This window comes from Choristoneura fumiferana, chromosome 12 (genome assembly GCF_025370935.1).
Source record: "Choristoneura fumiferana chromosome 12, NRCan_CFum_1, whole genome shotgun sequence".
Classification (NCBI taxonomy): Eukaryota; Metazoa; Arthropoda; class Insecta; order Lepidoptera; family Tortricidae; genus Choristoneura; species Choristoneura fumiferana.
In genome coordinates this window covers 4,293,782-4,317,171 of record NC_133483.1, presented here as the reverse complement: position 1 = coordinate 4,317,171, position 23,390 = coordinate 4,293,782, and the positions used below count along the sequence as shown (strand labels likewise).

Here is a 23,390-nt window from a genome sequence, read left to right as displayed (position 1 = left end):
TACATGTAATAAATTTGAAATTCTAAACATTCAAACAGAAAAAGATTACATTCTGACACCGAATATTTGATTTAGCGGGAGGTGAGTGAGTGATTCAGATACGTATTTACAAAGTGAAGCCCCAAAACACACGAAAGGTTAGCGTGGCGCAAATTGAGAGCAGTGAATAATTCCATACAGATTTTTTGAAATTACCTTGACCATTTCACGTAATACGACGGTCGGCAATGGCAGCACTGCACTACACCACGGCCGATTTGACACCAAGTTTATTAAGTCACTTAACGTTACACTACTTTTTAGAAAGTTCGGTTTATCTTCATGCGCAGTTCAGGAGAATAACGGGTCCTGAAAATCAATTTTACAAATTAACAACTTTTCTAAAATTACACACACGATATTGGTATCAATTAAAAGTTTACATTATCTGGAATCATCAGTCGCGTTACCTAGCGCGCCTAGTTACACGTATATTATAATACTAGCTTTTGCCCGCGGCTTCGCCCGCGCGGAATTCGGTTATCGCGTGCTGTTCCTTCGGGAACTATGCATTTTTCTGGGATTATAAGTAGCCTATGTCACTCTTTGCCCCATAATCTATCTCTCTGCCAAAGATCACGTCGATCCGTCGCTCCGTTTCGACGTGAAATACGGACAAACATACAAACACACACACTTTCGCACTTATAATATCATATTAGTATGGATAATATTAGGAATATTATAATGTTATTTAGCCTAATGAAGTGTCCCATTGATAAGTAAGGACCTTCTTCATTTTCTCCGTTAGCCCCAATTTTAAGCAATATCCCGCCAGTCGTTAAGACACATCTCTATTTAAGTCATCTTGCCTTCCTAACTATGCATGTTGTTTAAAATTTCAAAAGATAACACAATTTTTGACTACAATAGCCAGTCATGCAGAAGACTTACAGGTACATCGTTCTTCTTTATTGCTTGGAAATTAAAACTCAATTAGGTACGCGGTAAAGATGTAATTTACTGAACTGGAAACTTTTAAAGTCAATCTGCATGAAAATCATTCAGCGTATCGTTTAAAACCTAACATAAGCAAACTGGGGTTAAATCGACAGTGTAATCGGTAACCAATTTAGTTGGCTCCGATGTGGATATTGGCGCAGTTTTTCTCCTTTTTAACGGAGTTTCGAGTTTGCTCGGCGGAATTAGTTTACGCCAACGTTTGATCGGATATTCCTTTAAAGAAGTTAGGCAGTGGCTTCGGATAATTTGAGACGACATAATGCAAACAGAGCGATTGGTAACATTTTAAATCTTGATCGAAGCGGGACTAGATAATCGAATCGGGTTCCATCATAATAGATTGAGTTTCAATTAAAGTCAAACATTCTTATTATTTTGAGATAAGTTGTTTATGTTTTTTTGTTGTGAAAATCGTGTGGTACGTAAGTATTTATTTACACAACTGCTACCGTAAACAGTGTCTTGAAATGTAACTTTCCTACATAACTAGGATTTGATTAACATCCTAGTAATATTATAAATTGTTTGGAATTCCTTACGAACTTTCATCCCCATATTTTCAAGTAGGTATGAAAAATGTCGAAATTTGAAAAGAGCCGGAACAAATGTTTTTTAGGGTTCCGTACCTCTGTCCGTCCGTCCGTCTGTCTGTCAAGACCCTTTATATCCCGTAAACGTGCGGAGTATTTATCGAGTTGAAATTAAAACCCTAAACTCAAAAAAAGTTATAGGGTACTTTCGGCTGTCCTAGAAACTTGAAATTTTGTATAAAGGAAGCTCTTATAGCAAATTTTATTCCCTTTATAGCAAAATAAGTAAGAAAAATCTGAAAATCATAATTTGTCATGTCTGACTGTCTATGTTAATAAGTCATGTAAAATGACCCCACATTGCGTACATTTTGCTTATGAGCTTGGCTCTGCTAACACTTGATATCATAAATACTATGCACGGAACCCTTGACGCGCGAGTTCGAGTCGATTTTAACCGGTTTTAAGAGAAGAAGAATTTAAAAAAACGCTCGAACAATTATTTATCTCTTATCACGTGCCCAAATACCAAGTTTCATAAAGAAACATCGATTTATCTTCGATAATGACGACCTTCCATATGAGATTTCATCCCCTATTTCATCCCCTCACAGGTCGAATTTTCAAAAAAGCTAAAACACATACCGACTTATTTCTTATTAAGTGCCTAAATGCCAAGTTTCATGGTTTTATTTCCAACAGCGACGAACTTCCACCATATAAACTTTCACCCCCTATCTCAACCCCTTAAAGCCTTTTTTTCGCGATAAAAGATAGCCTATGTTCTTTCCCATGGTCTATTCTATCTCTGTACCAAATTTCATCCAAATCGGTTCAGCGGTTTTTGCGTGAAAGCGTAACAGACAGACAGACAGACAGACAGACAGACAGACAGACAGAGTTACTTTCGCATTTATAATATTAGTATGGATAGTATGGATAGTATGGATATGAAAGCTTGTGAGTAATTTAACCTCATTCAGGCTAAAATGTTTAAGAAGAATTTGGATGAAATTTGGCACATAATATACATAGGATGCCTTTGACCATAAGGCTGTAAATACTAGGTTTAAGCATTCCCACAGAACTGCGCTACTTCTGTTCTGTAATTTTATAAAGTAAAATGTTATTTTTTTATTTTTTACACAGATTAAATTATGTACTTAATTTTCAATGTATGCAATAGAATAGGTCTGTACTAGTTTAATGAACACATTGATAAAATGTTCATGAAAGAGGTGTGTCATAGTGAATTTGTTAATTTATCAAATAAAAAAAAATCTACAAAAAAAAATCGGTTTGACCAACAAGTTAATCAATAATCACCAGATAGTTCCTATCATTGCAATTGCACTGAGCAGTCTGCCGAAATTAACGGAAATCAAGGAAAACATTGTGTTATCGCTCCTGGCCGATTCCGTCTACAGCGACTGTTAAACTATAGGACGAGGGTTACGGTTGTTTGCCCCATTAATGCTATACTAATGACGTAGGTAGTAACTTTTCAGAAACTGATAATTCTTTATTCCTGGAATGTTTTTATTTTTTTTACTTTATTGTCTATAATAATATGTAAACCTTTGAGCCTTGGTCGTCCGACACAAAAAAGTTTATGAAAGAAGTGTCGGACAAACTAATCGACGTCTGTGGCGACCAAAGAGCAGGCTTTTTCTTCGCCCAAAGACTGAGCCTCGCAGTGCAACGAGGCAACGCCGCCAGCGTCTTGGGTACGATGCCTCGCGCTGCGCTGAGGAAGCCCGTTTTAGTTAATTTTATGTGTTTTTATTTTTATTTTTATGTAAAATTAATTGTTTACTATTATGTGTATAATAAATATATAAAATGTTATTGTACCGAATAAATAAAACAAACGATGACAACTACTGAAGCAGTTACCGGCCTTCGGACGTCTACCTTCGTTGAAAACTTATATTCCTCGACTAGTGTGTGGCGATACTTCTTATCTGAGTAAAATTTTTATCGTCATCTTGTTTGAACTCCTGAAAATTTAATAGGGAAGACTCTACGGGAACCGTAAACGTTTGTTGACTCCATACATTGTAACACGCTTTACATAGTACAAACTTGCATTATTCATAAACGAAAAGTTTGCTCGGAAGGTTTAAAGTTTTCATACTTTACTGTATTCGAGGTTAAATCTGGATTTTTCATTTGCATTTATGTTATTTTGAGAGGACAGCATTTAAATTTAAATTCTAGTTTGTTTTTATTGTTTAATTCGTTTTTTTAGTGTACGGTCAGTTCACCAACGAGATGGACGGATGACCTGGTTAAAGCCGCGGGTTCACGGTGGATCAGGCCACTTCCAATCGAAGCAGCTGGAGGTTTATGGGGAGGCCTATGTCCAACAGTGGACGTCCTACGGCTGATTTGATGATAACGAGGGTCACTCAGTGTACGGACGGTTCACAGAATTGAGCTTACCTAGCCATATATGTAAATGGTAACGTGGAAAAGTCTGCTCAATCTGATGGAGTTTGACAATAAAGAGAAGAAATTATTTTTTCTTTCGCATTTTAGATGCATCTGGTTAGTGCTTCAATACATTTTCAATTTGGAATGAAGAAACTAACTGCATTTTTTATTTTTTCCTTACTGTGTACTTCCTCTAATGAACCAAGAAATAATATTAAAAAACCGGCCAAGAGCGTGTCGGACACGCCCGAAATAGGGTTCCGTAGCCATTACGAAAAAAATAAGTAATATTTTTCTAAGGATTTCGTATTTTCTACGGAATATTCCAAGTTTAGGTACTATAATATAATATATTTTATACCTTAGGCTGCTATTTACTATAAAACTACTACTATTTTCAAGAAAACCAAAACGTTATAGTTCTTGTAAGTTTGATATATCTACTACTCATCTCAAAATCAATTGGCGTAAGGGACAAAATACCGAAAATCACTTTTAAACATAGAAAATTAGAGTTTTTTTTTTCTCTGTCGATTGGTAGTATTCAAGTTACGATACGCCCCTTACTTTTGCTGTTATCAACATTTATTATTTTAAAATAAAATAGCTTAAGGGACATGATATAAAATATTTGAGCTGAAAAATGGCGTAAATGTATTATTTTTTTAATATTTGGGTCGTAAGGGGGCTGTGGCAGTCTCATATGTCCTTTACGACTCGGCTCATGTCGTTAAAAAAAAACCCAACAAATATAATAAAAGGGCGTATGGGTCAATTATTGTTTCATTGCCCTTTACACCCCAACATTTTATAACGAATAAGATAAAAAAGCAAGAAGTTGTTGGGCGTAACCTTACCGCCTGTACCTATTTCTTGTACCTAACATCAAAATACTAACGCGTCTACCTACTTTCCACGCGCCGAGCGTTTGCGCATTGCACATTCGGTCAGTCGTGTCAGACACGTCAAACACGGAGGACGTATTTGATTGCCTACGTTTGTTCTTTGTCAACGCGCGCATTTTTTTATAAGATGCCAAAAGCAAAACAAAAAAAGAAGATTAAGTTGATGGATCCCCTAATGGCTTGACGTCGAGCTAACATTTCCGTAATGGAATGTCAGTCAAGGATGTTGAGGTAAATTTCTCTTAGCTACTTTGTTTATTTTAAGCTGTCCTTACAAATCCTAATAAAGGAAGCCTGTGCCCAGCAGTGGGACGTATATAGGCCGAGATGATGATGCATTCATAATATTAATTGGCCTGTATAATTAATTATGTATGTTGAGGGTTAAAAATGGTATAATCGGAACGTCGTCAGGGACATTAAAAAACAGCAATTTATAAAATAATAAATACTTTTATGGGCGTAAGGGGTATAAAAAGCAAGAGTTAGAGTAAATTGTCGGTCGTAAGGGGCAGTAGCAAACAGACATTTTAAAAAAAGGTGTGATTGGTACGTCGTAAGGGGCATTAACTTATAAAATAAGGAATACTCTTATGGGCGTACATCAAAAGCTAAAACTAGAGTAAATTGGTCGTAAGGGACAGTAATCAAGAATTAAAAATTGAGGTTACTTTATGGGTGTATTGTAAGGGGCACTTTAGCATTCTACATTAAAATACCTTGTTAATGTTAGGTCGTAGGAGGCCTCAAAACAGATTGAACTTGTAGTGATTGAAACAACAACTCAAGCAAGCATACTCCCAAATGTGCAAGAAATAGTGCAAGCAAGCGTGCAAGAAAGCATGCAAGCAAGCATGCAAGCAAGCATGCAAGCAAGCAAGTAAGCAAGCATGTAAGCAACCACCTAAGCAAGCTTGCAAGTAAGCATGTAATTTTGTCAATCAAATCAACAAACATGCAATTTTATCGGCCTGGGTTAGATGAACATCGCGGGTTACCCCGATCCCGCGATGACCGGTCTATGGTATCTCCTTCAGCGCTCATGAAGCGGGCTGGCGACTCACTCCCTCACAGCTGCAATCAGTGTGTTAGAGGAAGCATAAATACTGCAAGCATGCATGCAAGCAAGCGTGAAGCCAGAAGGCAAGCATGCATGCAAACAACAAATCAAGCAAGAATACTCCCAAATGTGCAAGAAATAGTGCAAGCAAGCATGCAATCAAACATGCAAGCAAGCATGCAAGCAAGCAAGCAAGCATGTAAGCAATAATGCAAGCAAGCAGAGTTAGTACGCCAGTGGTGGTTGATTTTCACATTTCATCATCATCGTCATCAACAACATCATCAGTTCGTTTATCGCTACCCCTGGAACTATGCTATTTTCCGGGATAAAAACTTATTTACTTGGCGATTTTTAACAGCTGCAATATCTTCCTTGACCCTCTCAGCTATAAACAAACAAGTCAGCCATAGCCGAGCATTTGTTGGAGTCAGGACCAAACCACTGGATTGAGCTTCACAATCCCAAAATTCTGTCCACGGAACGTCATTTCTACTCAAGAATGGTACGTGAAGCAGTTGAAATAAAAAAACATAAAAATGTCAACCGGGACGATGGATATAAGCTTTCATCTTCGTGGAATCCTGTTATTAATAAGTGTCGACGTCGGGATGAGTGTTGTGAGTCGGTGTGATGGGGTGACAAATAAAAATCACCAATTGCGGGTAGTTCGTGATACGAGTGCTGGTACTATTAGTGATCAAGTGCGGGTAGTTCGAAGGACTCGCGCTGCTAGGCAGACTTGACACCCCACACTTCAGTCCACTCGTGACCACGGCCACTGCAATGTTGCCGAAACGTCGAGGTAAATATTACTCGTGTGTGTATTACTCGTGTCGATAAGTCCCATTGGTGGTATTTTGACTATGAGTGAGAATCACGAAAGTTTAGAACGTTATAAAATTTATTTGAGTTTTATTTAACTTTTAACTTATAATGTCCATTTAAAGAAAATGTTACAAATTAATATTTTTTAAATGCAAAATTATGGCTTTTGCGCGTTATTTATTTAATTGGTTTTTAGTGTACGTCAGTTCACCAACGAGATGGACGGATGACCTTATTAAGCCGGGGTTCACGGTGGATCAGGCCACTTCCAAGGGAAGCAGCTTAAGGTTTACGAAAAGGTCTATGTCCAAGCAAGTGATTTTACGTTATACGGCTGATTTGATAATAACGAGGGTCACTTCAGTTACGGACGTTCACAGAATTGAGACTTACCACCATCGATATGTAAATGGTAACGTGGAAAAATCTGCTCAATCTGATGGAGTTTGACAATAAAGAGAAGAAATTATTTTTTCTTTCGCATTTTAGATGCATCTGGTTAGTGCTTCAATACATTTTCAATTTGGAATGAAGAAACTAACTGCATTTTTTATTTTTTTCCTTACTGTGTACTTCCTCTAATGAACCAAGAAATAATATTAAAAAACCGGCCAAGAGCGTGTCGGACACGCCCGAAATAGGGTTCCGTAGCCATTACGAAAAAAATAAGTAATATTTTTCTAAGGATTTCGTATTTTCTACGGAATATTCCAAGTTTAGGTACTATAATATAATATATTTTATACCTTAGGCTGCTATTTACTATAAAACTACTACTATTTTCAAGAAAACCTAACCGTTATAGTTTTTCTTGTAAGTTTGATATATCTACTACCATCATGAATTTTTTCAAATTTTTCCACCCACCGGTTTAGATTTTAGAGGGGGGACGGGGGACGGGACGCTCGATTTTAATGAAAATTTGCACTTTAAACAAATATTTTTCAAACAATTCACTGAATCGAAAAATCGTTGTAGCAACCCCCTAATGGTTTTAAAATACCTATTCAACGATACGTCACACTACAAGGTTGGATGAGAAAAAAAAATCACCCCCACTACGTCTATGGGAGGTACACCAAAAACATTTTTTTTATTGTACCTTTCTGTTGGCATAGGTTAACAGGAAACTAAAGTACATATGTTGTATTTTTTAAAATATTTACCTCAGCGGTTCCCCGACACCGAAAAATATTACTAGGTACTTATACTAAATTAACTTAGGCTAATTTTGCGGGAAATCAGCATAGTCCCCGCGGGATAGAGATAAACGAATTCTTCGCAGATGAAGTCGCGGGCAACAGCTAGGTAGTGCATAATTATTATTTACTTTTTAGTTGTCTTTTTTGGTGGCGTTTTTTTTTTATTTTTGCTGGCGTTGTTTTGTGTCAGGGGTTTTTGAAATTTTTAATTTATTAGGTATTTACTTCGTGCCTTTTTTCAGTATTGTTTATTGTTGAATTTCGAGTCATTGTTTGGTATGCTTTATTTAATAAACTGAAATTTTGACAATTTTAACGCACTTCTAGTAGTAGGTTTGATGTAGCCTATCTATGCATTAAAATCGAGACTATGTAATATGAAGTAACGAAACCAAAACCTAATGTAAAAACTCTTAACAGCAATTATGCTACTGCTACGAGTACTACAGTACTGTGAATAAACTTCCAAGTCGGGGTAAAAGTTAATAAATGGACACGGCACTTAACAGCATTGGAAACGTTATCAGCATTCAAAGAATCAAACAGGTTTATAAATTTTATCGGCGGCTAAATCTCGAACAGTTTACTTAATCGGGGATTGAGTTTGCCGGAAACGGGCCGTCCGCGTCGATTCCAGCCGGAACCGGGCGGAAGTCTTGCCGCCCAGCGCTTCCGGTGGCGCGCGCGCACTTGTCACGCAACCATTCTATTAAACCTTTGAAAGTGCGGGAAATATCGAGCAAGTTTTCGATACATTGCGGCGCCGCATGGCTATAGATTTATTATTGATCGACCATCGGTGGCAATGTATTGCAATTGAATCTAAGTGATTATTTAAATAATAAGTTTTTGCAATCGATTTATTTATCAGACCCCAAACTAGGCTGAGCCTATAACTTGGGTGGCTGCGAGGGCGAATTATAAAAAAAAATACTAAGTACTAAAAACAGCTGGACGCTATCAGCTATTATGATATGATTATGACACAATACAGTACAAGAACAACCGCGCCAAAACGTGCATGCAAGATTAAAAATATAAACAAGATCTGGAAAGAAAAGAAAATTGTTGTTAAGGATATTGTGTGTGTGTACTATACACTTCACACTTACCATACTTTCACTTGCCATAATTTCACTTACCATGCCAACGTTTTGCCATAAAATATAAAGAACTATGCTGTTTTCCAGATTTTTAGCCGACTTCGAAAAGGAGGAGGTTCTATTTTCGACTGTTTGTATTTTAACCCCCGACGCATAAAGAGGGTTGTTATTTAAGTTTGACCACTATGTGTGTCTGTCTGTCTGTGGCATCATAGCTCTTAAACGGGTAGACCGATTTGAATGCGATTTTTTTAATTTGAAATCAGGTTTTCAAGCGATTTTGCCGTTTTTGAGATATTGAACTTTGAAGTGACAAAGTCGGGAGTTTTCCAATTTTTTGTTGGTTAGATTATTTAAATGTTATATTATAGAATGCAATTGGTTAGGTTAGTTTAATATCAATGCCGAGGAAATAATGTTTCAGAAATAATTACTTTATGACGAATAAACATAAATATTATGGAAACTATACATTATGGCATATGAACTTCGGGCAAACGATAGAGAACTTTACTGTGACCAACGTCTCTTTTGGGTAGGTGCCTAATTTTTTCAGTACCCAATGCTAGAAAATGAACGAAACTAAAGTCCATCTGCCAAATTTTAATAAGTACTTCATTATTCTTATTAATCTTATTGTGATAACGTCTAGTAGTAATAAATATTTATATTAAATGATAATACATTGGATAACTCATGTCTGAAATCGAGTTTAGCTCGACATGTTTCAAGCTAGTAAATTATTTATATATAAGTACTTGATTTAAAATCATATCATGGTAATTTCAAGGGTGAAAAATTTAAAGAGAAGAAAGAAGAAGAACGAGGGTCACTGACAGTCAAGCAAATTAGCTCCTTAAAGCCCGAGCCCTCCTTACGAGTCCATTGCATCGGAATCGGAGAGTATGCACCGCACGGAGCGGACGGATTTGTTATTTTGGCTCAGAAATGCCGATTCAGTGCACGCAGTACCATAGAAATCCATACAAAGCAACAAATCTGTCCGCTACGTACGCAGTACGCCGATCTGACGCAGTGGACGTGATGCTTTAAGTGACAATGGGCAGGCCATATAGCACGGAGAACAGATGGCCGTTGGGGCTAAAAAGTTTTCAAGTGGGGATCGCAGATCGACTTACTCAGCGTATGACGCCCACCAATGAGATGGACCGATGACTTGGATAAAGCGAATGCGAATGCAGGTCGCTTCCTATGGAAGCAACTGGAGGTAAATGGGGGAGACCCATGTCCAAGAGTGGACCTCCTATGGCTGAGATGATGGTGAAGATGAACATCAAAGGATAAGTAAACAATTTCAAATAATTGCAATCGTATACCTAATACTAATTGTATTATTACTGGTCCATTTTACAGCTACCGTGCTCTAACACACACACACAAACATCACGCCTGTCTGTGATCGTGCTCTAACTGCTCCATAAAGTGTAACAGTTTTTAAACTCAAACATTGTCCCGAAGCGTAGACTATTCAGTCGCTCGTCTAATTAGGTGAAACCACTAAACAAAATCGTAACCCGAATCCCAAACAAACAAGCATCAGGACACGGAAAACGATAAAAGCAAAATTATAATTACCCACCCTGCCTCAGATACAGAGCGCTGTGTTAAGAGGACACCACAAAGCCGTAATACTCGTATTGTCGTTTTTTAATCATTTACGGAAAAGCCAAAAGGTTTATGATGCTTAAAGCAAGCATTTGAGTACGATCTTACTATTATTTTGGAATCTAAAGATTGTCTCAGTTTTCATTTTGTTTGAGATGTGTTTTTTTTAAAAGTATAATGAGGAAGATCAGCACCGGTTCTGATGGCCGGCAGTTTGTTGGTTTGGGAACGTTTTGTGACATGCACATTTTTTGTTTCTTTCTTTCTTTTATAATCTACTCGAACTAGTTGTAAAATATCAATCAATAAAGGTTACAGTTGATATTGTATGTACAAAAATACATGGATGGATACTTCCTTTTGACTTCGGTTTAATAAGCAAATATTTCGTTTATCGCTATTTCACTGTAACTATGCAATTGTCCACGATAAAACTATTCTACTTCCTCTCCAGGGTATCAAAGTATCTCCATATCACAAAATTATGAGTATTTCAAACGTAAAAAACAAACCAATATATTCACATTCGCAATTATAGTAAAGTTAAATTCATATTTTGTCTGTTTGACAAAGTGACATAATACGCAAAATAATAATCAAATTTATGAAAGCTTGGCAAGCGGCTTTACGAGTACAACTGACATGACTGTACACTATATACGCGCCTCTTAACAAAACGAGGTTAATTTTGTAAACAAACTGCGATGCACGGGTACTTTAATACATACTTTTCTAGTCTACCAGCTTTTACGAATACGGGGTAAATCCGGAACAAATCAAATTTAAATTCAAATTCAAATCATTTATTCAGTAAATAGGCCGCAACGGGCACTTTTACACGTCATTTTTTACCAGCGCTTTCGGAAAGACCATCATTGCCAAGAAGAATGCGCCGCAAGAAACTTGGCAGAAAGTCATTTTTTTTAAATAAAATAATTACAAATAAAATACTTAAAAACTACAGTATAAATTTGAAAAAATAACAAAAAAAAATACAGGGATGTATGGGGTCCCTTAGTTACAAAACTAAACAATAACATAACAAGGTTTCGCCTTAATTTGTTTTGTCCACACTTGGCGGTGCAGCGCGGTGCGTGGAGGCACGCGAACGCCCAATTACAGGGCGAGTTGTTAAAAATTAATTCGATGGAAAGGCTGCATGGAAAAATGGATCGGAGACAATGGAAATCGTTACTGTGTTCTGTAACTTCTGTAATATTGTTGTTTTTTTTTTTAGTCTTTTTGGATTTTTTATTTCAACTGCAGATGTTTATGGGCGGTGGTGATCTCTTACCATCAGGAGACCACTTGCTCGTTTGCCATACAGTCGAATAAAAAAAAACTCCAAATTTGTTACTTTTACGGGTATGCCGTGAAAAGCATATCGATAATACAAACTGAGACATGGATGCACAGAAAAACCAGAAAAAGAAACCAGCGCTGGGAATCGAACCTAGGTCCTCAGCAATCCGTGCTGCGTGCTATAACCCCTACACCACCGCTGGACAGGAGTCTAGACACAAATTTCTCCTATGCACACATATCTCAGATTGCTTTTTTCTACTACGCTACTTAAGCAGCAGAACTAGCGACATCTATGTTTCGCTGTCATCGAGAGACATCACATTCTTTCGGAACTAACCGCTCACCCAGACGAGATGTCGCTACTAAGCAATCAAATTATGATTCTCACTCCAAAAAAAAACCAATCACGTCCAAAACAAACCAGTGACGTCCAGTGACGTTTTAGTTCCATGTCTCAGTTTGTATTTTCGGTTCTGTAATATTAGTTAGGACTTAGGATTACCTACTACTAATATTACAAATTAGCTGTTGCCCGCGACTTCATCACCGTAATTATCCTATGCTATGTTTTTCCGGGATAGAAATATTGTATGTCCTTTCCCCTGACTCAAACTATTTTTGTACAAACAAACAAACAAACAGACTTACAAACTTTCGCATTTATATTATCTTATCAGTGGGATGCGAAGGTAACTTTATCTGTTTGCTACCACTTGACGCTTAACTTAAGTCTAAGACTTGATGGTTTTTTTTTCAAAGTTTTTATTAAAAGAATAGTTGTTTTTAATTTAACTGTGTAAATACGGTTCGAAAGATGCAATTTTCAAAAAAAGGTCTCAAATCTAAAACAATTCATATTTTCCAGCTCTACTTCCCAAAAATATACTGGCGCAAAGCCGGGACGTGTCACTACTGTACCATACTAAACCTAATACTTTCCGTGAAAAACTATCTATCTCATTATGAACACCACATTTAAATCCGTCACTTTGTTAAAAATATTTTAGCACACAGATGGCGGGAAGTGACTTTATTTTACACAATGCATAATTAAGATAAACCTAACCCAAACAAAAGCGTGTATAACGCACTTACCGTTTTATATCAGGTAAACACCCTCATTTCTAGAAGTCAGTTAAAAAGAGCCATTGCCATCAATTGTCACGTGGGTAATAAGCGGCAAGAAAGTTATTGGGAAGCCCTTATTGGAAAACTTTTATCCTCGTTATGGGGCATGAAAAAATAAAGTTGTCGTACGTGGTGCAAATAAGAGTTAACGGCTACCGGTACTTGGATTACAGTTGGGGTCTTAGAGCTTTAAGACGAACGGAAGTGCCACACGTAAAACTACACAAAATAACTAAAATAAAAAACTTTTATAACCTTTCATGTTTGATTATTGTCTGTTTTTTATAGTTTTACAGTCTTCATATCAGTTGTGTGTGTGTGTTTGTGTGTTTGTCCGTCTTTCACGTTGAAACAGAGCGACAGATCGACGTGATTTTTGGCATTGAGATAGTTTATGGGCCAGAATGATTGTGACAAAGGCTACTTTTTATCCCGGAAAAATGCACAATTCCTGAAGGAACAGCGCGCGATAATTGTCATTAATATTATTACATGTTTCTTGATGAAATGAATGGATCCCATAAAAATCTGAATTTCGCTATGCAATTTTGTCGTCAAGCACTTACTGGAATTGCCCAAATCACGATTGCATATTCTAACGAGTATGACCGCTGGTGCTGCACTTATAAGCAAAGGGATAGGTTTGTATCTCCAGTTGGTTTAATACTTTAAGGCTGGGTTCGCGCAGGTTAGCCCTGACTCGAGGAACCAATTGCGTTCATTGCTTAGAGGCACTCTATTATTTATTTCAGTTTCTTACATGTTTTTGTATGAAGGTTGCATAAGCTTTCGCGGCGTTTGTTCATGCTTTATTGAATGAGAGGTATGTTTTGTGTGTTCTTTACTGTCCTTTGACGGTCCGGCCATATGGTGCGACGAGCATTTTCTCCATTCTATGAAAAACGGATAACTTGCGTCTTAAATAGAGTTTAGCTCGACATGTTTCGGGCATACGGTTTCGGAGCCGGAAATTTTCTTCATTCAATGCGCGGCGGGGACGCTTGGGACCAAGTTGTAACATGGCAGCACACGCAATGAAAAGAGAAAAAAAAGCTGCGCCGCTGGTCACAGACAGTCCGCTAAGGTAATATGTTTGTTATCTGAATATTATAATACCATAAACGAGACTTATCACGCTAAAACACACGAGTAATATTTACCTCGACGTTTCAACCACATTACAGTGGCCGTGGTCACGAGTAGACTCAAGTGTAGGGTGTCAAGTCTGCCTAGCAGCGCGCGTCCTTCGAACTACCCGCAGTTGATCACAAAAAGTACCGGCACTCGTACCTCGATTTTTATGGTATTCTCGAATTATTTTGCTATTCGAAAAAACAGAGACTTATTTAAAATAAAATAACAGGAGCTTATTAGTGATTGACTAAAGAGGGCTTAACATTTGTTAAACCAACTCCTAATATTGATTTTGACCTTAGTTTTTGTTATATCTAAAAACACGGTTGCCAGGTAAAAGCTTCCATAGTAACCAACGCTAAACTAAATCGGAAATAAATATCTGTTTAACTAAAACAAAGGAACGACACCGTATTTAATTGCTAATGGACCATCATTAATTAGATTTTCCTATTAAGAAAATACCCTGCATAAAATAACACCGTAATTCGACTTGAATAAAGGTTTGTTCATAATTAACGCTATAAAATAAATATAAATATCGATTGCGAAAATCGTGCTTAGTTGTGGTTGAAGCTTGGATAGGGATGGGCCAAGATTACGATAAACTACAAATAATCTGAATTAAAAATATGATTAAGTATTTGAACCAATCAATTATTCTATTTAAAAACGAATCCAAAGGTCCGGATAGTTTACTGTACTATAATAGACATCCAAAAAACATGGCAAGATTTTTTTAGGACCTGGTTTTTCGCTTATTGGGGCGAATTTGTGTTTTTGTATTATGAATTGCACCAATTGATCTAGTTTCAAACTAAGCAAAGCTTGTACTATGGATACTAGGCAACGGATAAACATACTTATATAAATAAATACATATAAGACCTCATCCAAGACCTGGGAACAAACATTCGAATTATTCATACAAATATCTACCCCAGCCGGGAATCGAGCCCAGGACCTCAAGCTTCGTAGTCAGGTAGTATATAGTACATTCATTGCTTAGTTTGGGACTAATGAGGGTTTTCACAGAGGTGAAATATCGCTAGATGGCGTTAGTATCGTGAGGTCCGTTTGACGTTTGACGTTTGCTTGCGATTGTTGTTGTGAATAAATTAATTTTCTCAAAAATGTCCGTAAAAGTTGACATTATTCTTTACATATCAGAAGGTGCAGTGCATAGTTTATGGTCAGCGAAAAATTAAAAAGTTAAAAAGATTGCAGGTGCGCTAGCTCGACAATAATAAATTAGCGCGCCTGCAATCAGTCACATTTTTTTTAAAGTTAAAAAGGCCATGGAAATGTTGGCACAAGTCGTATACAGCCAAGTCTAATGGCCGGTATAAGATATTTTGTTGGAACTCCGGACTTTTTCTATTGGGTCTGAAATAGCTTGTGGTGTTTTCGGTGGAAAAATGCACTTGCACTTATTTTTAATGAAAAAAGGCGGGAAAGCATAAGAAAAATATTGGAATAAAATTTAATTTTATAATATATTTTGAGAAAAAGTTTATACTATTTCAGAATTATTCACCATTTTTGAGAAAAGCTTTATATTAGTCTCGGCTGGAATAGCAAAAAGAATACTCATACTCAGCCAGCAATTGCCTACTTCCAGGCCACGACAATAATCTACTATTCCTTTCTTTATTTATTTTTTATTTAATAGTACTGGCACTAAGTTCGGTTAGGCCGCATCCCTATCGCAGGGGAAAGATGACGGACGGGCGGCCATTAACCGACGAGCGCTTATTGTGCTCAGGTCGCGACGTTTATATTGTACCGGGATAATGCCTGTTATTTAATGTTACCACACTAATATTTGCCCGTTTTTTGTCACGTCGCTTCTCGTTAACGAAGATGAAAAGATTGTATACTTGCCTGTGTCTGGGTATATTGTGTTTTTAATCACTTGTCTTATTTTATTTATGTTAAGGTAAACTGAGAACTGTTTTTTTTTAATATGTTTTATTTAGTTTATTAGTGTTTTTAGAATTAGATCTTTTGAACACAATGTTTTAGACTATCGCGGTCATTACTAATCATCATCATCATCATGTCAGCAGAAAGACGTCCACTGCTGGACATAGGCCTCCCCCAAGGCTCTCCACTCAGACCACCACTAATGTTACTAATGTGATTACTAATGTTATGAACAAATCAAATGACATGATTTCAAATTTTAGGCGGCTGCAACTGTGTCGAAATATCGAGCTTCGACAAGGTACGCGGTAAAATTAAATCTATTGAAATTTCATTTGAGTACTTCGACCATTTGACTCGAATTATACAAATTGTTTTAATATTATAATGCTTTTTAAATTTTCGTCATTCTCACTTACATATAAATATTACCATACCCAATCCCTTAGTCTACTCGTGAGCGTGATCGCGGCCACTGCAATGTAGCCGAAACGTCGAGGTAACAATTATTCGTTTGTTAGCGTGATCATACGTCATGGGTATGAAAAAACCTATGTTAAAATATTTTGGCGTCTGGTTAGGTAGTTTGAGTCAATATCTCAATACATCTGTAAAAGTTTTACATCTGAATTTTTGATTCAAAATGAAATCACCTCTTTGACGTCGTAAACTTTGAGCATCGATCACTGTGTGAAAACGTTTTTCAACCAAATTAAAAATATATATTAAAAACCTTTTGCAAAAGGTGTTAAGTTACTAACTCAATAATTTACAAAAAAATATGAATTAATTTTAAAACACAGTTATTAACGCGTGACAACCTGATAGAAGTAGCAGAATTCTGATGGGTGCGAGCGGTGCGAGACCGGTCTTTATGGCGTTGTTTGTGAGGCATATGTCCAACAGTGGACGTCTTCGACTGCCGATTATGATGATATTCTTTGAGATCCTTTAGAATTTTTAAAGCAGAAATACAAAGTACTATGTAAACGTTACCCGCGACTTCGTCCGCGTAGAATTCGGTTTTCACTATCCCGTAGGAACTATGCAATTTGCCGGGATAAAAACTATCCTATGTCCTTCCTCGGGGCACAAACTATCTGTATACCGAATTTCATCTAAATCGGTTCAGCGGTTTAGACGTGATGAAGTAACAAACAGACTTACAAACTTTCATATATATAATTAGCGGGATTCGCAACATTAGAAACGACCTGAAAACACTGCAAATAAGTAGAACACAGCGACAAAGACGACTTGCTTACAAAGGACGCTGTAAATAGAGACAAGCAGCTGCAAAGTTGTCACGTCCTCGGAATTGGCAGGGAACAATAACGACGGCGTAGCGCCCGCCGTAGCGCTTCCGTAGCGGGCTCGTAGGCCGCTACGCCGTAGCAGCGGGATGCCACTAATGAGGCACTGATATTGTGGTTCCACCGGCCCAGGGCAATGCTTCACTAGCCTGGCCCGTATAAATTGGTTTCATGCATATTTATTTATTCAAATATTATGTATGAATTGAAATCTCGACCGCTACTGAAATATGGCTACGGACGACGAAAATTGAATCAACAGAGCATATTAGGACGCGATAGTGTATGAACAACAAACTCTTTTAGTTAAGAGCCGTGTCTGGGGATGGCTCTCGTGGTTGTTCAAGTATTCTTTATAAATACCACCATTCGAGCCGGCGAAGTTTCGCAACAGCAAATTTTTCATATTTTTACTCTCCTGACGTTTGAAGAAATTGGACTTTAATGAGTAAACTTATGCAACGGAGCGTGCCTCGATCTTCTTTTTATTATAATGCACATTTAGTTTTAGCATACGCGCTGAGCTTACTTTGTTTACTGGTACTAAAAAACTACATTAATATCACATCTATAACGAAAGAATGATGTTTAACTTTAACAAAGTGAAACCTTTAAGCAGTTTAGGACGAATCGTGTCACAATTAACTACACTGGTTCAATAGGTGTTTTTTTGTTTTAGACAAATTTACGCAAATGTAAGATCAAGTAAATAAAATTCGAAGAATAAAAAATCTAAAACTTTGACAATATAATTTAACAACCAAAACTAAAAAAATACTAACAAAATATAAATTAAATAATGTTAATCAAAAGAGAAACTGTGTAAGCAGCTTAGAACAATCCTCTCGATATCGGCTTAAACATAAACAAATGAAATTACATAGATCAGAATAACAATAATTAAGGCAAACACTTGGGAAGTTTAATCACTCAAACAACATTACAGCGTCCACAATTCTGAAGTCGAAACGTTTCTGATAAATGAGGCAAACGTCTCAAAACTGGAAACTAATTAAACTTGAAGGTATACGAATCAATACTTAGAAATTAAGACGGTTTAACTTGCAAAGGCAATTGGGCAAAAGTTCGCCTCAAATATTGATACTGGTGTGACGGTGCTTCTATGAGAAGGTAAAATCTTAAGCCGCACGCACACTGAAGCGGAGGCTTGTATTTGTTAATGAAGACTTTATAGTTCATCTTCATCATCCCAGGCTATATAGCCACGAAATCCCACTATTAGGCACAATTCTCCTCTCAGAATGGGGTACACTACATAAATACGAAAAACTAAATTCCGAAAGTCGGAATCACGAATTTCAAAATACCGATTTTTATAATTCCGAGTGTTTTAAAACTCCTAATATGACTATTCCGATTCTTCATAAATCCGATTTTTATAAATCCGAAAATTATAAAATTCGGAGTATTTGGGTGTTCCCCTCAGAGTTACAGGGCTTAGGCCTTAGTTCCCAGGCGGGCCCAGTGTGGATTGAGTAGACACGCATCATTCAATGGAGGCTATCGTGTATGAATTCGCCGCTAGAGGCGCTACTGTAGCGAGAGGTCTCCGAAATGTCGAATGTCACTGTTTTGGGTGAGCTGCGCGGGTTTATTTATAATTAGAATAATTTTGTGAATATTTTGCAATACCTGATATTAATTATTGTAAATATGCGTTACGGGGCAATAAATGTCTGTGTTATGAGACAGTGTTGTCTTACGGAAACCTTTGTCCTCTTTTTTTCCGAATAAAACGGGACTACGCAACTCTGTGGCATGCTCGATATTTTTATGTTAGGGTGACGGCACCAATCATGGACAGGAACCAATAATGGAATATTTTTTCCGCTAACCCAATATTAAGAAAGACGCTACTTTTTTAAAAACTAATAACACTTATGTGCAGATAACTGATGATCATGACTGGTAAAGTTCATGAATGGTGCAGTCACCCTACGGTTTTAATGCATGTACTAACAAATAATGGATCTATGTTGTCTGATAAATAAATAAATTATTATTATTATTATTAATGCATAAAAAATTGATGTAACTGCAAATTTTGTTTTCACAACCGTAATAACAAACTAACCACTATATTTCAGGCAGGACCTTTGTCTACACAGTGGCGCCAACTGGTGACCACGGAACGGTAGCCTAGCCCTCATGGCTTCGTGCGTTCAGGAAGGGTAACGAATAAAATATTATCAGACATGGTGAGTAGAAAATAAAAACGCGACAGGAAAGTCGGTTTTCATTGATTTGTTTTGGGGTGAATGGCAACACACTTTAATTTTGAGAGCAATTAATCATTAAATGCCGACATCTTATTTCCTGAGCTAGAGATTGAAAATTACATCCAAATTACGAGCCATTAAATGCCAATAGATCTAGTACAGTCGCGGTTAAGTCTTTCTGCACTTGCAAAGAGTGAAAGTGAAATTAAAAAAAAAAGTTTTTTTTAAGACATGTTCGATGTTGATATTTATCCAAATTGGAGATGACTATTGAGTAAAAGATAATACAGTTCAAAACTCCTCAAAAGACTATTTTTCTCTAAAAAAAAAAAATCAAAATGGTTTATTAAAAGCAAAAACAATTTACAAGTAGGGTTTCCGTTGGTTCCACACTAGGCTAAGCCTGTCACGTGGAAACCTGATTCGGGGATTCTTTTTCTTTTAATAAACTTAACGTTATGGGTTCAAATTAAAAATTTAAATTATCTACTATGTAAACAAACGATCATAATAAAAGATTTTACTATACTGAGCGGCAAAAAATCTGGCCCACCAATGTATGCAGTAATAGGTAATTTTGTATGTCGAGTGGGCCAAATTTTGTGGCGCTAAGTATATATTGCTCTCCGCCTATTGCAAATAGAAATAAACACTGTATTACTCATCATCATCAGATTTCATTTGAGTGAAAGTTTAAAACATTACAAGCAATATCATACATAAAAACCAGCCAAGTCCGAGTCGGACTCGCGCACCGAGGGTTCCGTACAAACCTGTAGGTAGTAACTTTAAAATGATTAAAAATATTATTATTATATGATGTAACTAAAAATTTACGGTTTTCGCAATTTAGACTTTATCTCTGCTATAAGACGTTGCTTCGTACCAAATTCAGACGGACGGACGGACGGACAACAAAGTGATCTTATAAGGGTTCCGTTTTTTCCTTTCGAGGTAGGTACGGAACCCTAAAAACGAAATATTTAACGTTGGCATTCAGAATAAGGAAATAATATTACTTAGCTTATTTCTTTGAACAAAGTCATCATCAAACAAAGAATCGGTCTTTGTTCAGTCGAACAAAGTATTACTACTAATTTAATACATAGGTACTTCAATAATTAATAAATGTGATAACCACGAAAAAGTCAATATCAATTTAATAACCGTTGAAACCACAAAAATGCGCAATTAACTATCTGCTTAATGAAAATTTGATCAAATTATTACACGCAATAATGTGGAAACAAAATATTTTCAATGATTTTCATTAAAATATTTTGATTTGAATTGGCATGTGTATAGAACTCGTATAAAGAAGAATGCGGGTGGAAAATGTATAACAAGTATACGACTACCATAGTACCATAGTAGTTAGTAACGACTAACATAGCCGGCGTGTCCAAATGTGTTTTGAAAGCTACAATCATGATCTAGTATAACGGACAGACAGGAAAGATAGCCCTGTTTTCCAAACTAATTTTCCCGCTTGCTTTCCTGCGTTAACTTCCTTGTGCTAGCTTGCTTGCTTTTGCTTGCTCGCTTTCGCTTGTTTGCTTGCGCTTAGGTACTTGCTTTTTCTAAATAACGGAAGAACGGCTTAGTGCTTTCCTACTCATGTATATCGAATTATCTACTTATTTAAATTAACAATCAAAGGTTATTTTAGCTTTTGTCTGTCAAACTACAGCCGCTGTTATATCATTCTTACAGCTTAGCTTTTCCTTCGCTTTTTAGAGAAACACTGCATTATTTAAGGTTGACAGTCATCACTTTAAATCCTGTCCTCTCCATAGCGAGCTTAAATAGCTGTTCTACTGTCCTGATGCCGGTCCACTCCGTTCTGTTACAGAGCCATGTTATTTTTCGTTTTGCGACTTTTTCCGAAATTTTTCGGCTGAATTTCCCATCGTGCAGTTGGCAGAAAGTGGTACTGTTGGTGATAGAGAAAGCCTGGCTAAAAGAATTTTACATGAAAGTATTCATACAAGCCCATAAATATATATCTAAGGTATGTAAATGAAAGATCAAACAACAATAATTTTAACAATAGTAACCGAGGAAATATAACAGCGCTGTTGAAGTATACGCTCCCCTTAAATCCCTAGTCTCGTCTCCTAAAGTTACCTTATATTCTTTTGCTTACTTAATATTATTTAGCTTTGATATATTCGCAATTTAAGTTGCCTGAAACTCGACGGAGAGGGCGACTGGATTAAATTATATATTTTTTTCCTACTTTATACTTAAACATTGAACGAGAAACACGAAGTAAAAATAGGGCTGGGAGTTGCCAAATTACTTTATTTTGAAGTCGACGGCGTACGTTAAATTAGTGAACAGTTTTATTAGTTCATGGTACTAAAATCAGCTGTTGGTAAAGTTTTTATTGCGTTTGTGATATAAATAAACGACAAGATATTTGACTAGGGCCATTTACAAACACGTCAGACAGAAGTCTCATTTATGTCTGTAAATTATCAATTAAACTCAATTAAATTTTCTTTATGGAGTAAATAGTCCCTAATTATAAGGATTTTAGCCGTGTGGTGACGGGTTAAAATTACACCTCTCCATTCCTTCCGTGGATGTCGTAAGAGGCAACTGAGGATATTATAGGTTAAGATATACCGTAGGCGACAGGCTAGCAACCTGTCACTATTGTACCGTTTTTGTCAAACTTAAAACCAAAAATTGTTTAAAGTAACTCGAAGTGGCAACGCTTCGTGTGCTCTGCCTTCCCTATTTGCGTGTGCATTGCATTTTCCCGTTTGTGTGTGTACAGACACACACAAAAAAAATCCTTATACACATGTATAAGGATTTAAGGAAATACCCACGAAATAATAAGTGCTACAACTGGGATGAGGTCGCCTAACGTAAGCCATTTTGATATAATTTTAAGTCCAATAATATTTTGACGACTTACTTCTTCATTACGGTTTAATAACTCCATGTTATTTCTAAATAAGTTGAAAATTACGTGCCAATAATCTAGCCCAAGCACAAACAAAGCTACGTATGAAAATAAGCGTACAATATAAATCTCTTTTTTCGTCGAAAACCCCTGCAATTAACAGTAACAACGGCGAGGGAGCGTTTTAAAGCCTTTGTAAGTTACGCCCCACATAAAATAATCAGAGAATTTTGATAAGAACTTAATTATTTTGTACCTCGTTTAACTTCCAGCGTGTAATGTAGCCCTTACCCGAGCTAAAAAGAAGATAATAATTCGGCTCAAGCCCCAGGCAACTGCTATTACGAGTATACAGCCATTTATAATATGTATATGTGTATTTATTAGTATATGAATATGTAAAAACGTAATGATTTCGGTTCGGAATGTTTGGAAGAAAATTTCGATAGACACGTTAATTTAGTTACGACGACGAAATTTGTTTTAACAGGCTATTAACGTTATTTTTTCCCCAACTTATCAGAAGGAGGTTTATTTAACAACTAATCCTAATAAATTATACGATATACAGAATTAATCAAGAACATTTTAGCCAGTGCTTAGGAAAATTTGACTGTATTAAAAGTGATAAAAACTTTAAAAGTTTTTAAACTGATATGACGCTCGTTTTTTTAACGTTGCCCTGATGCACTGCCGTGTATTTTGATTAACAAAATATTCATCTACGTGCATTTA

General features: G+C 36.6%; 1 protein-coding gene across 3 annotated transcripts in view; it reads right to left on the bottom strand.

The window, feature by feature from the left end:
* heph (polypyrimidine tract-binding protein 1 heph) overlaps positions 1 to 23,390 on the bottom strand; it is a 458,299-nt gene that overhangs the window by 231,938 nt on the left and 202,971 nt on the right. Inside the window, exon 2 of one of the 3 annotated variants that reach the window (XM_074094996.1) lies at positions 196 to 348. The exons of the other annotated variants lie outside the window; for them this stretch is intronic. Within the exon in view, the coding sequence (XP_073951097.1) occupies positions 196 to 204 (9 nt within the window). The 5' untranslated portion in view covers positions 205 to 348. The remainder of the gene's footprint in view (positions 1 to 195; positions 349 to 23,390) is intronic. 3 annotated transcript variants of the gene reach the window in all.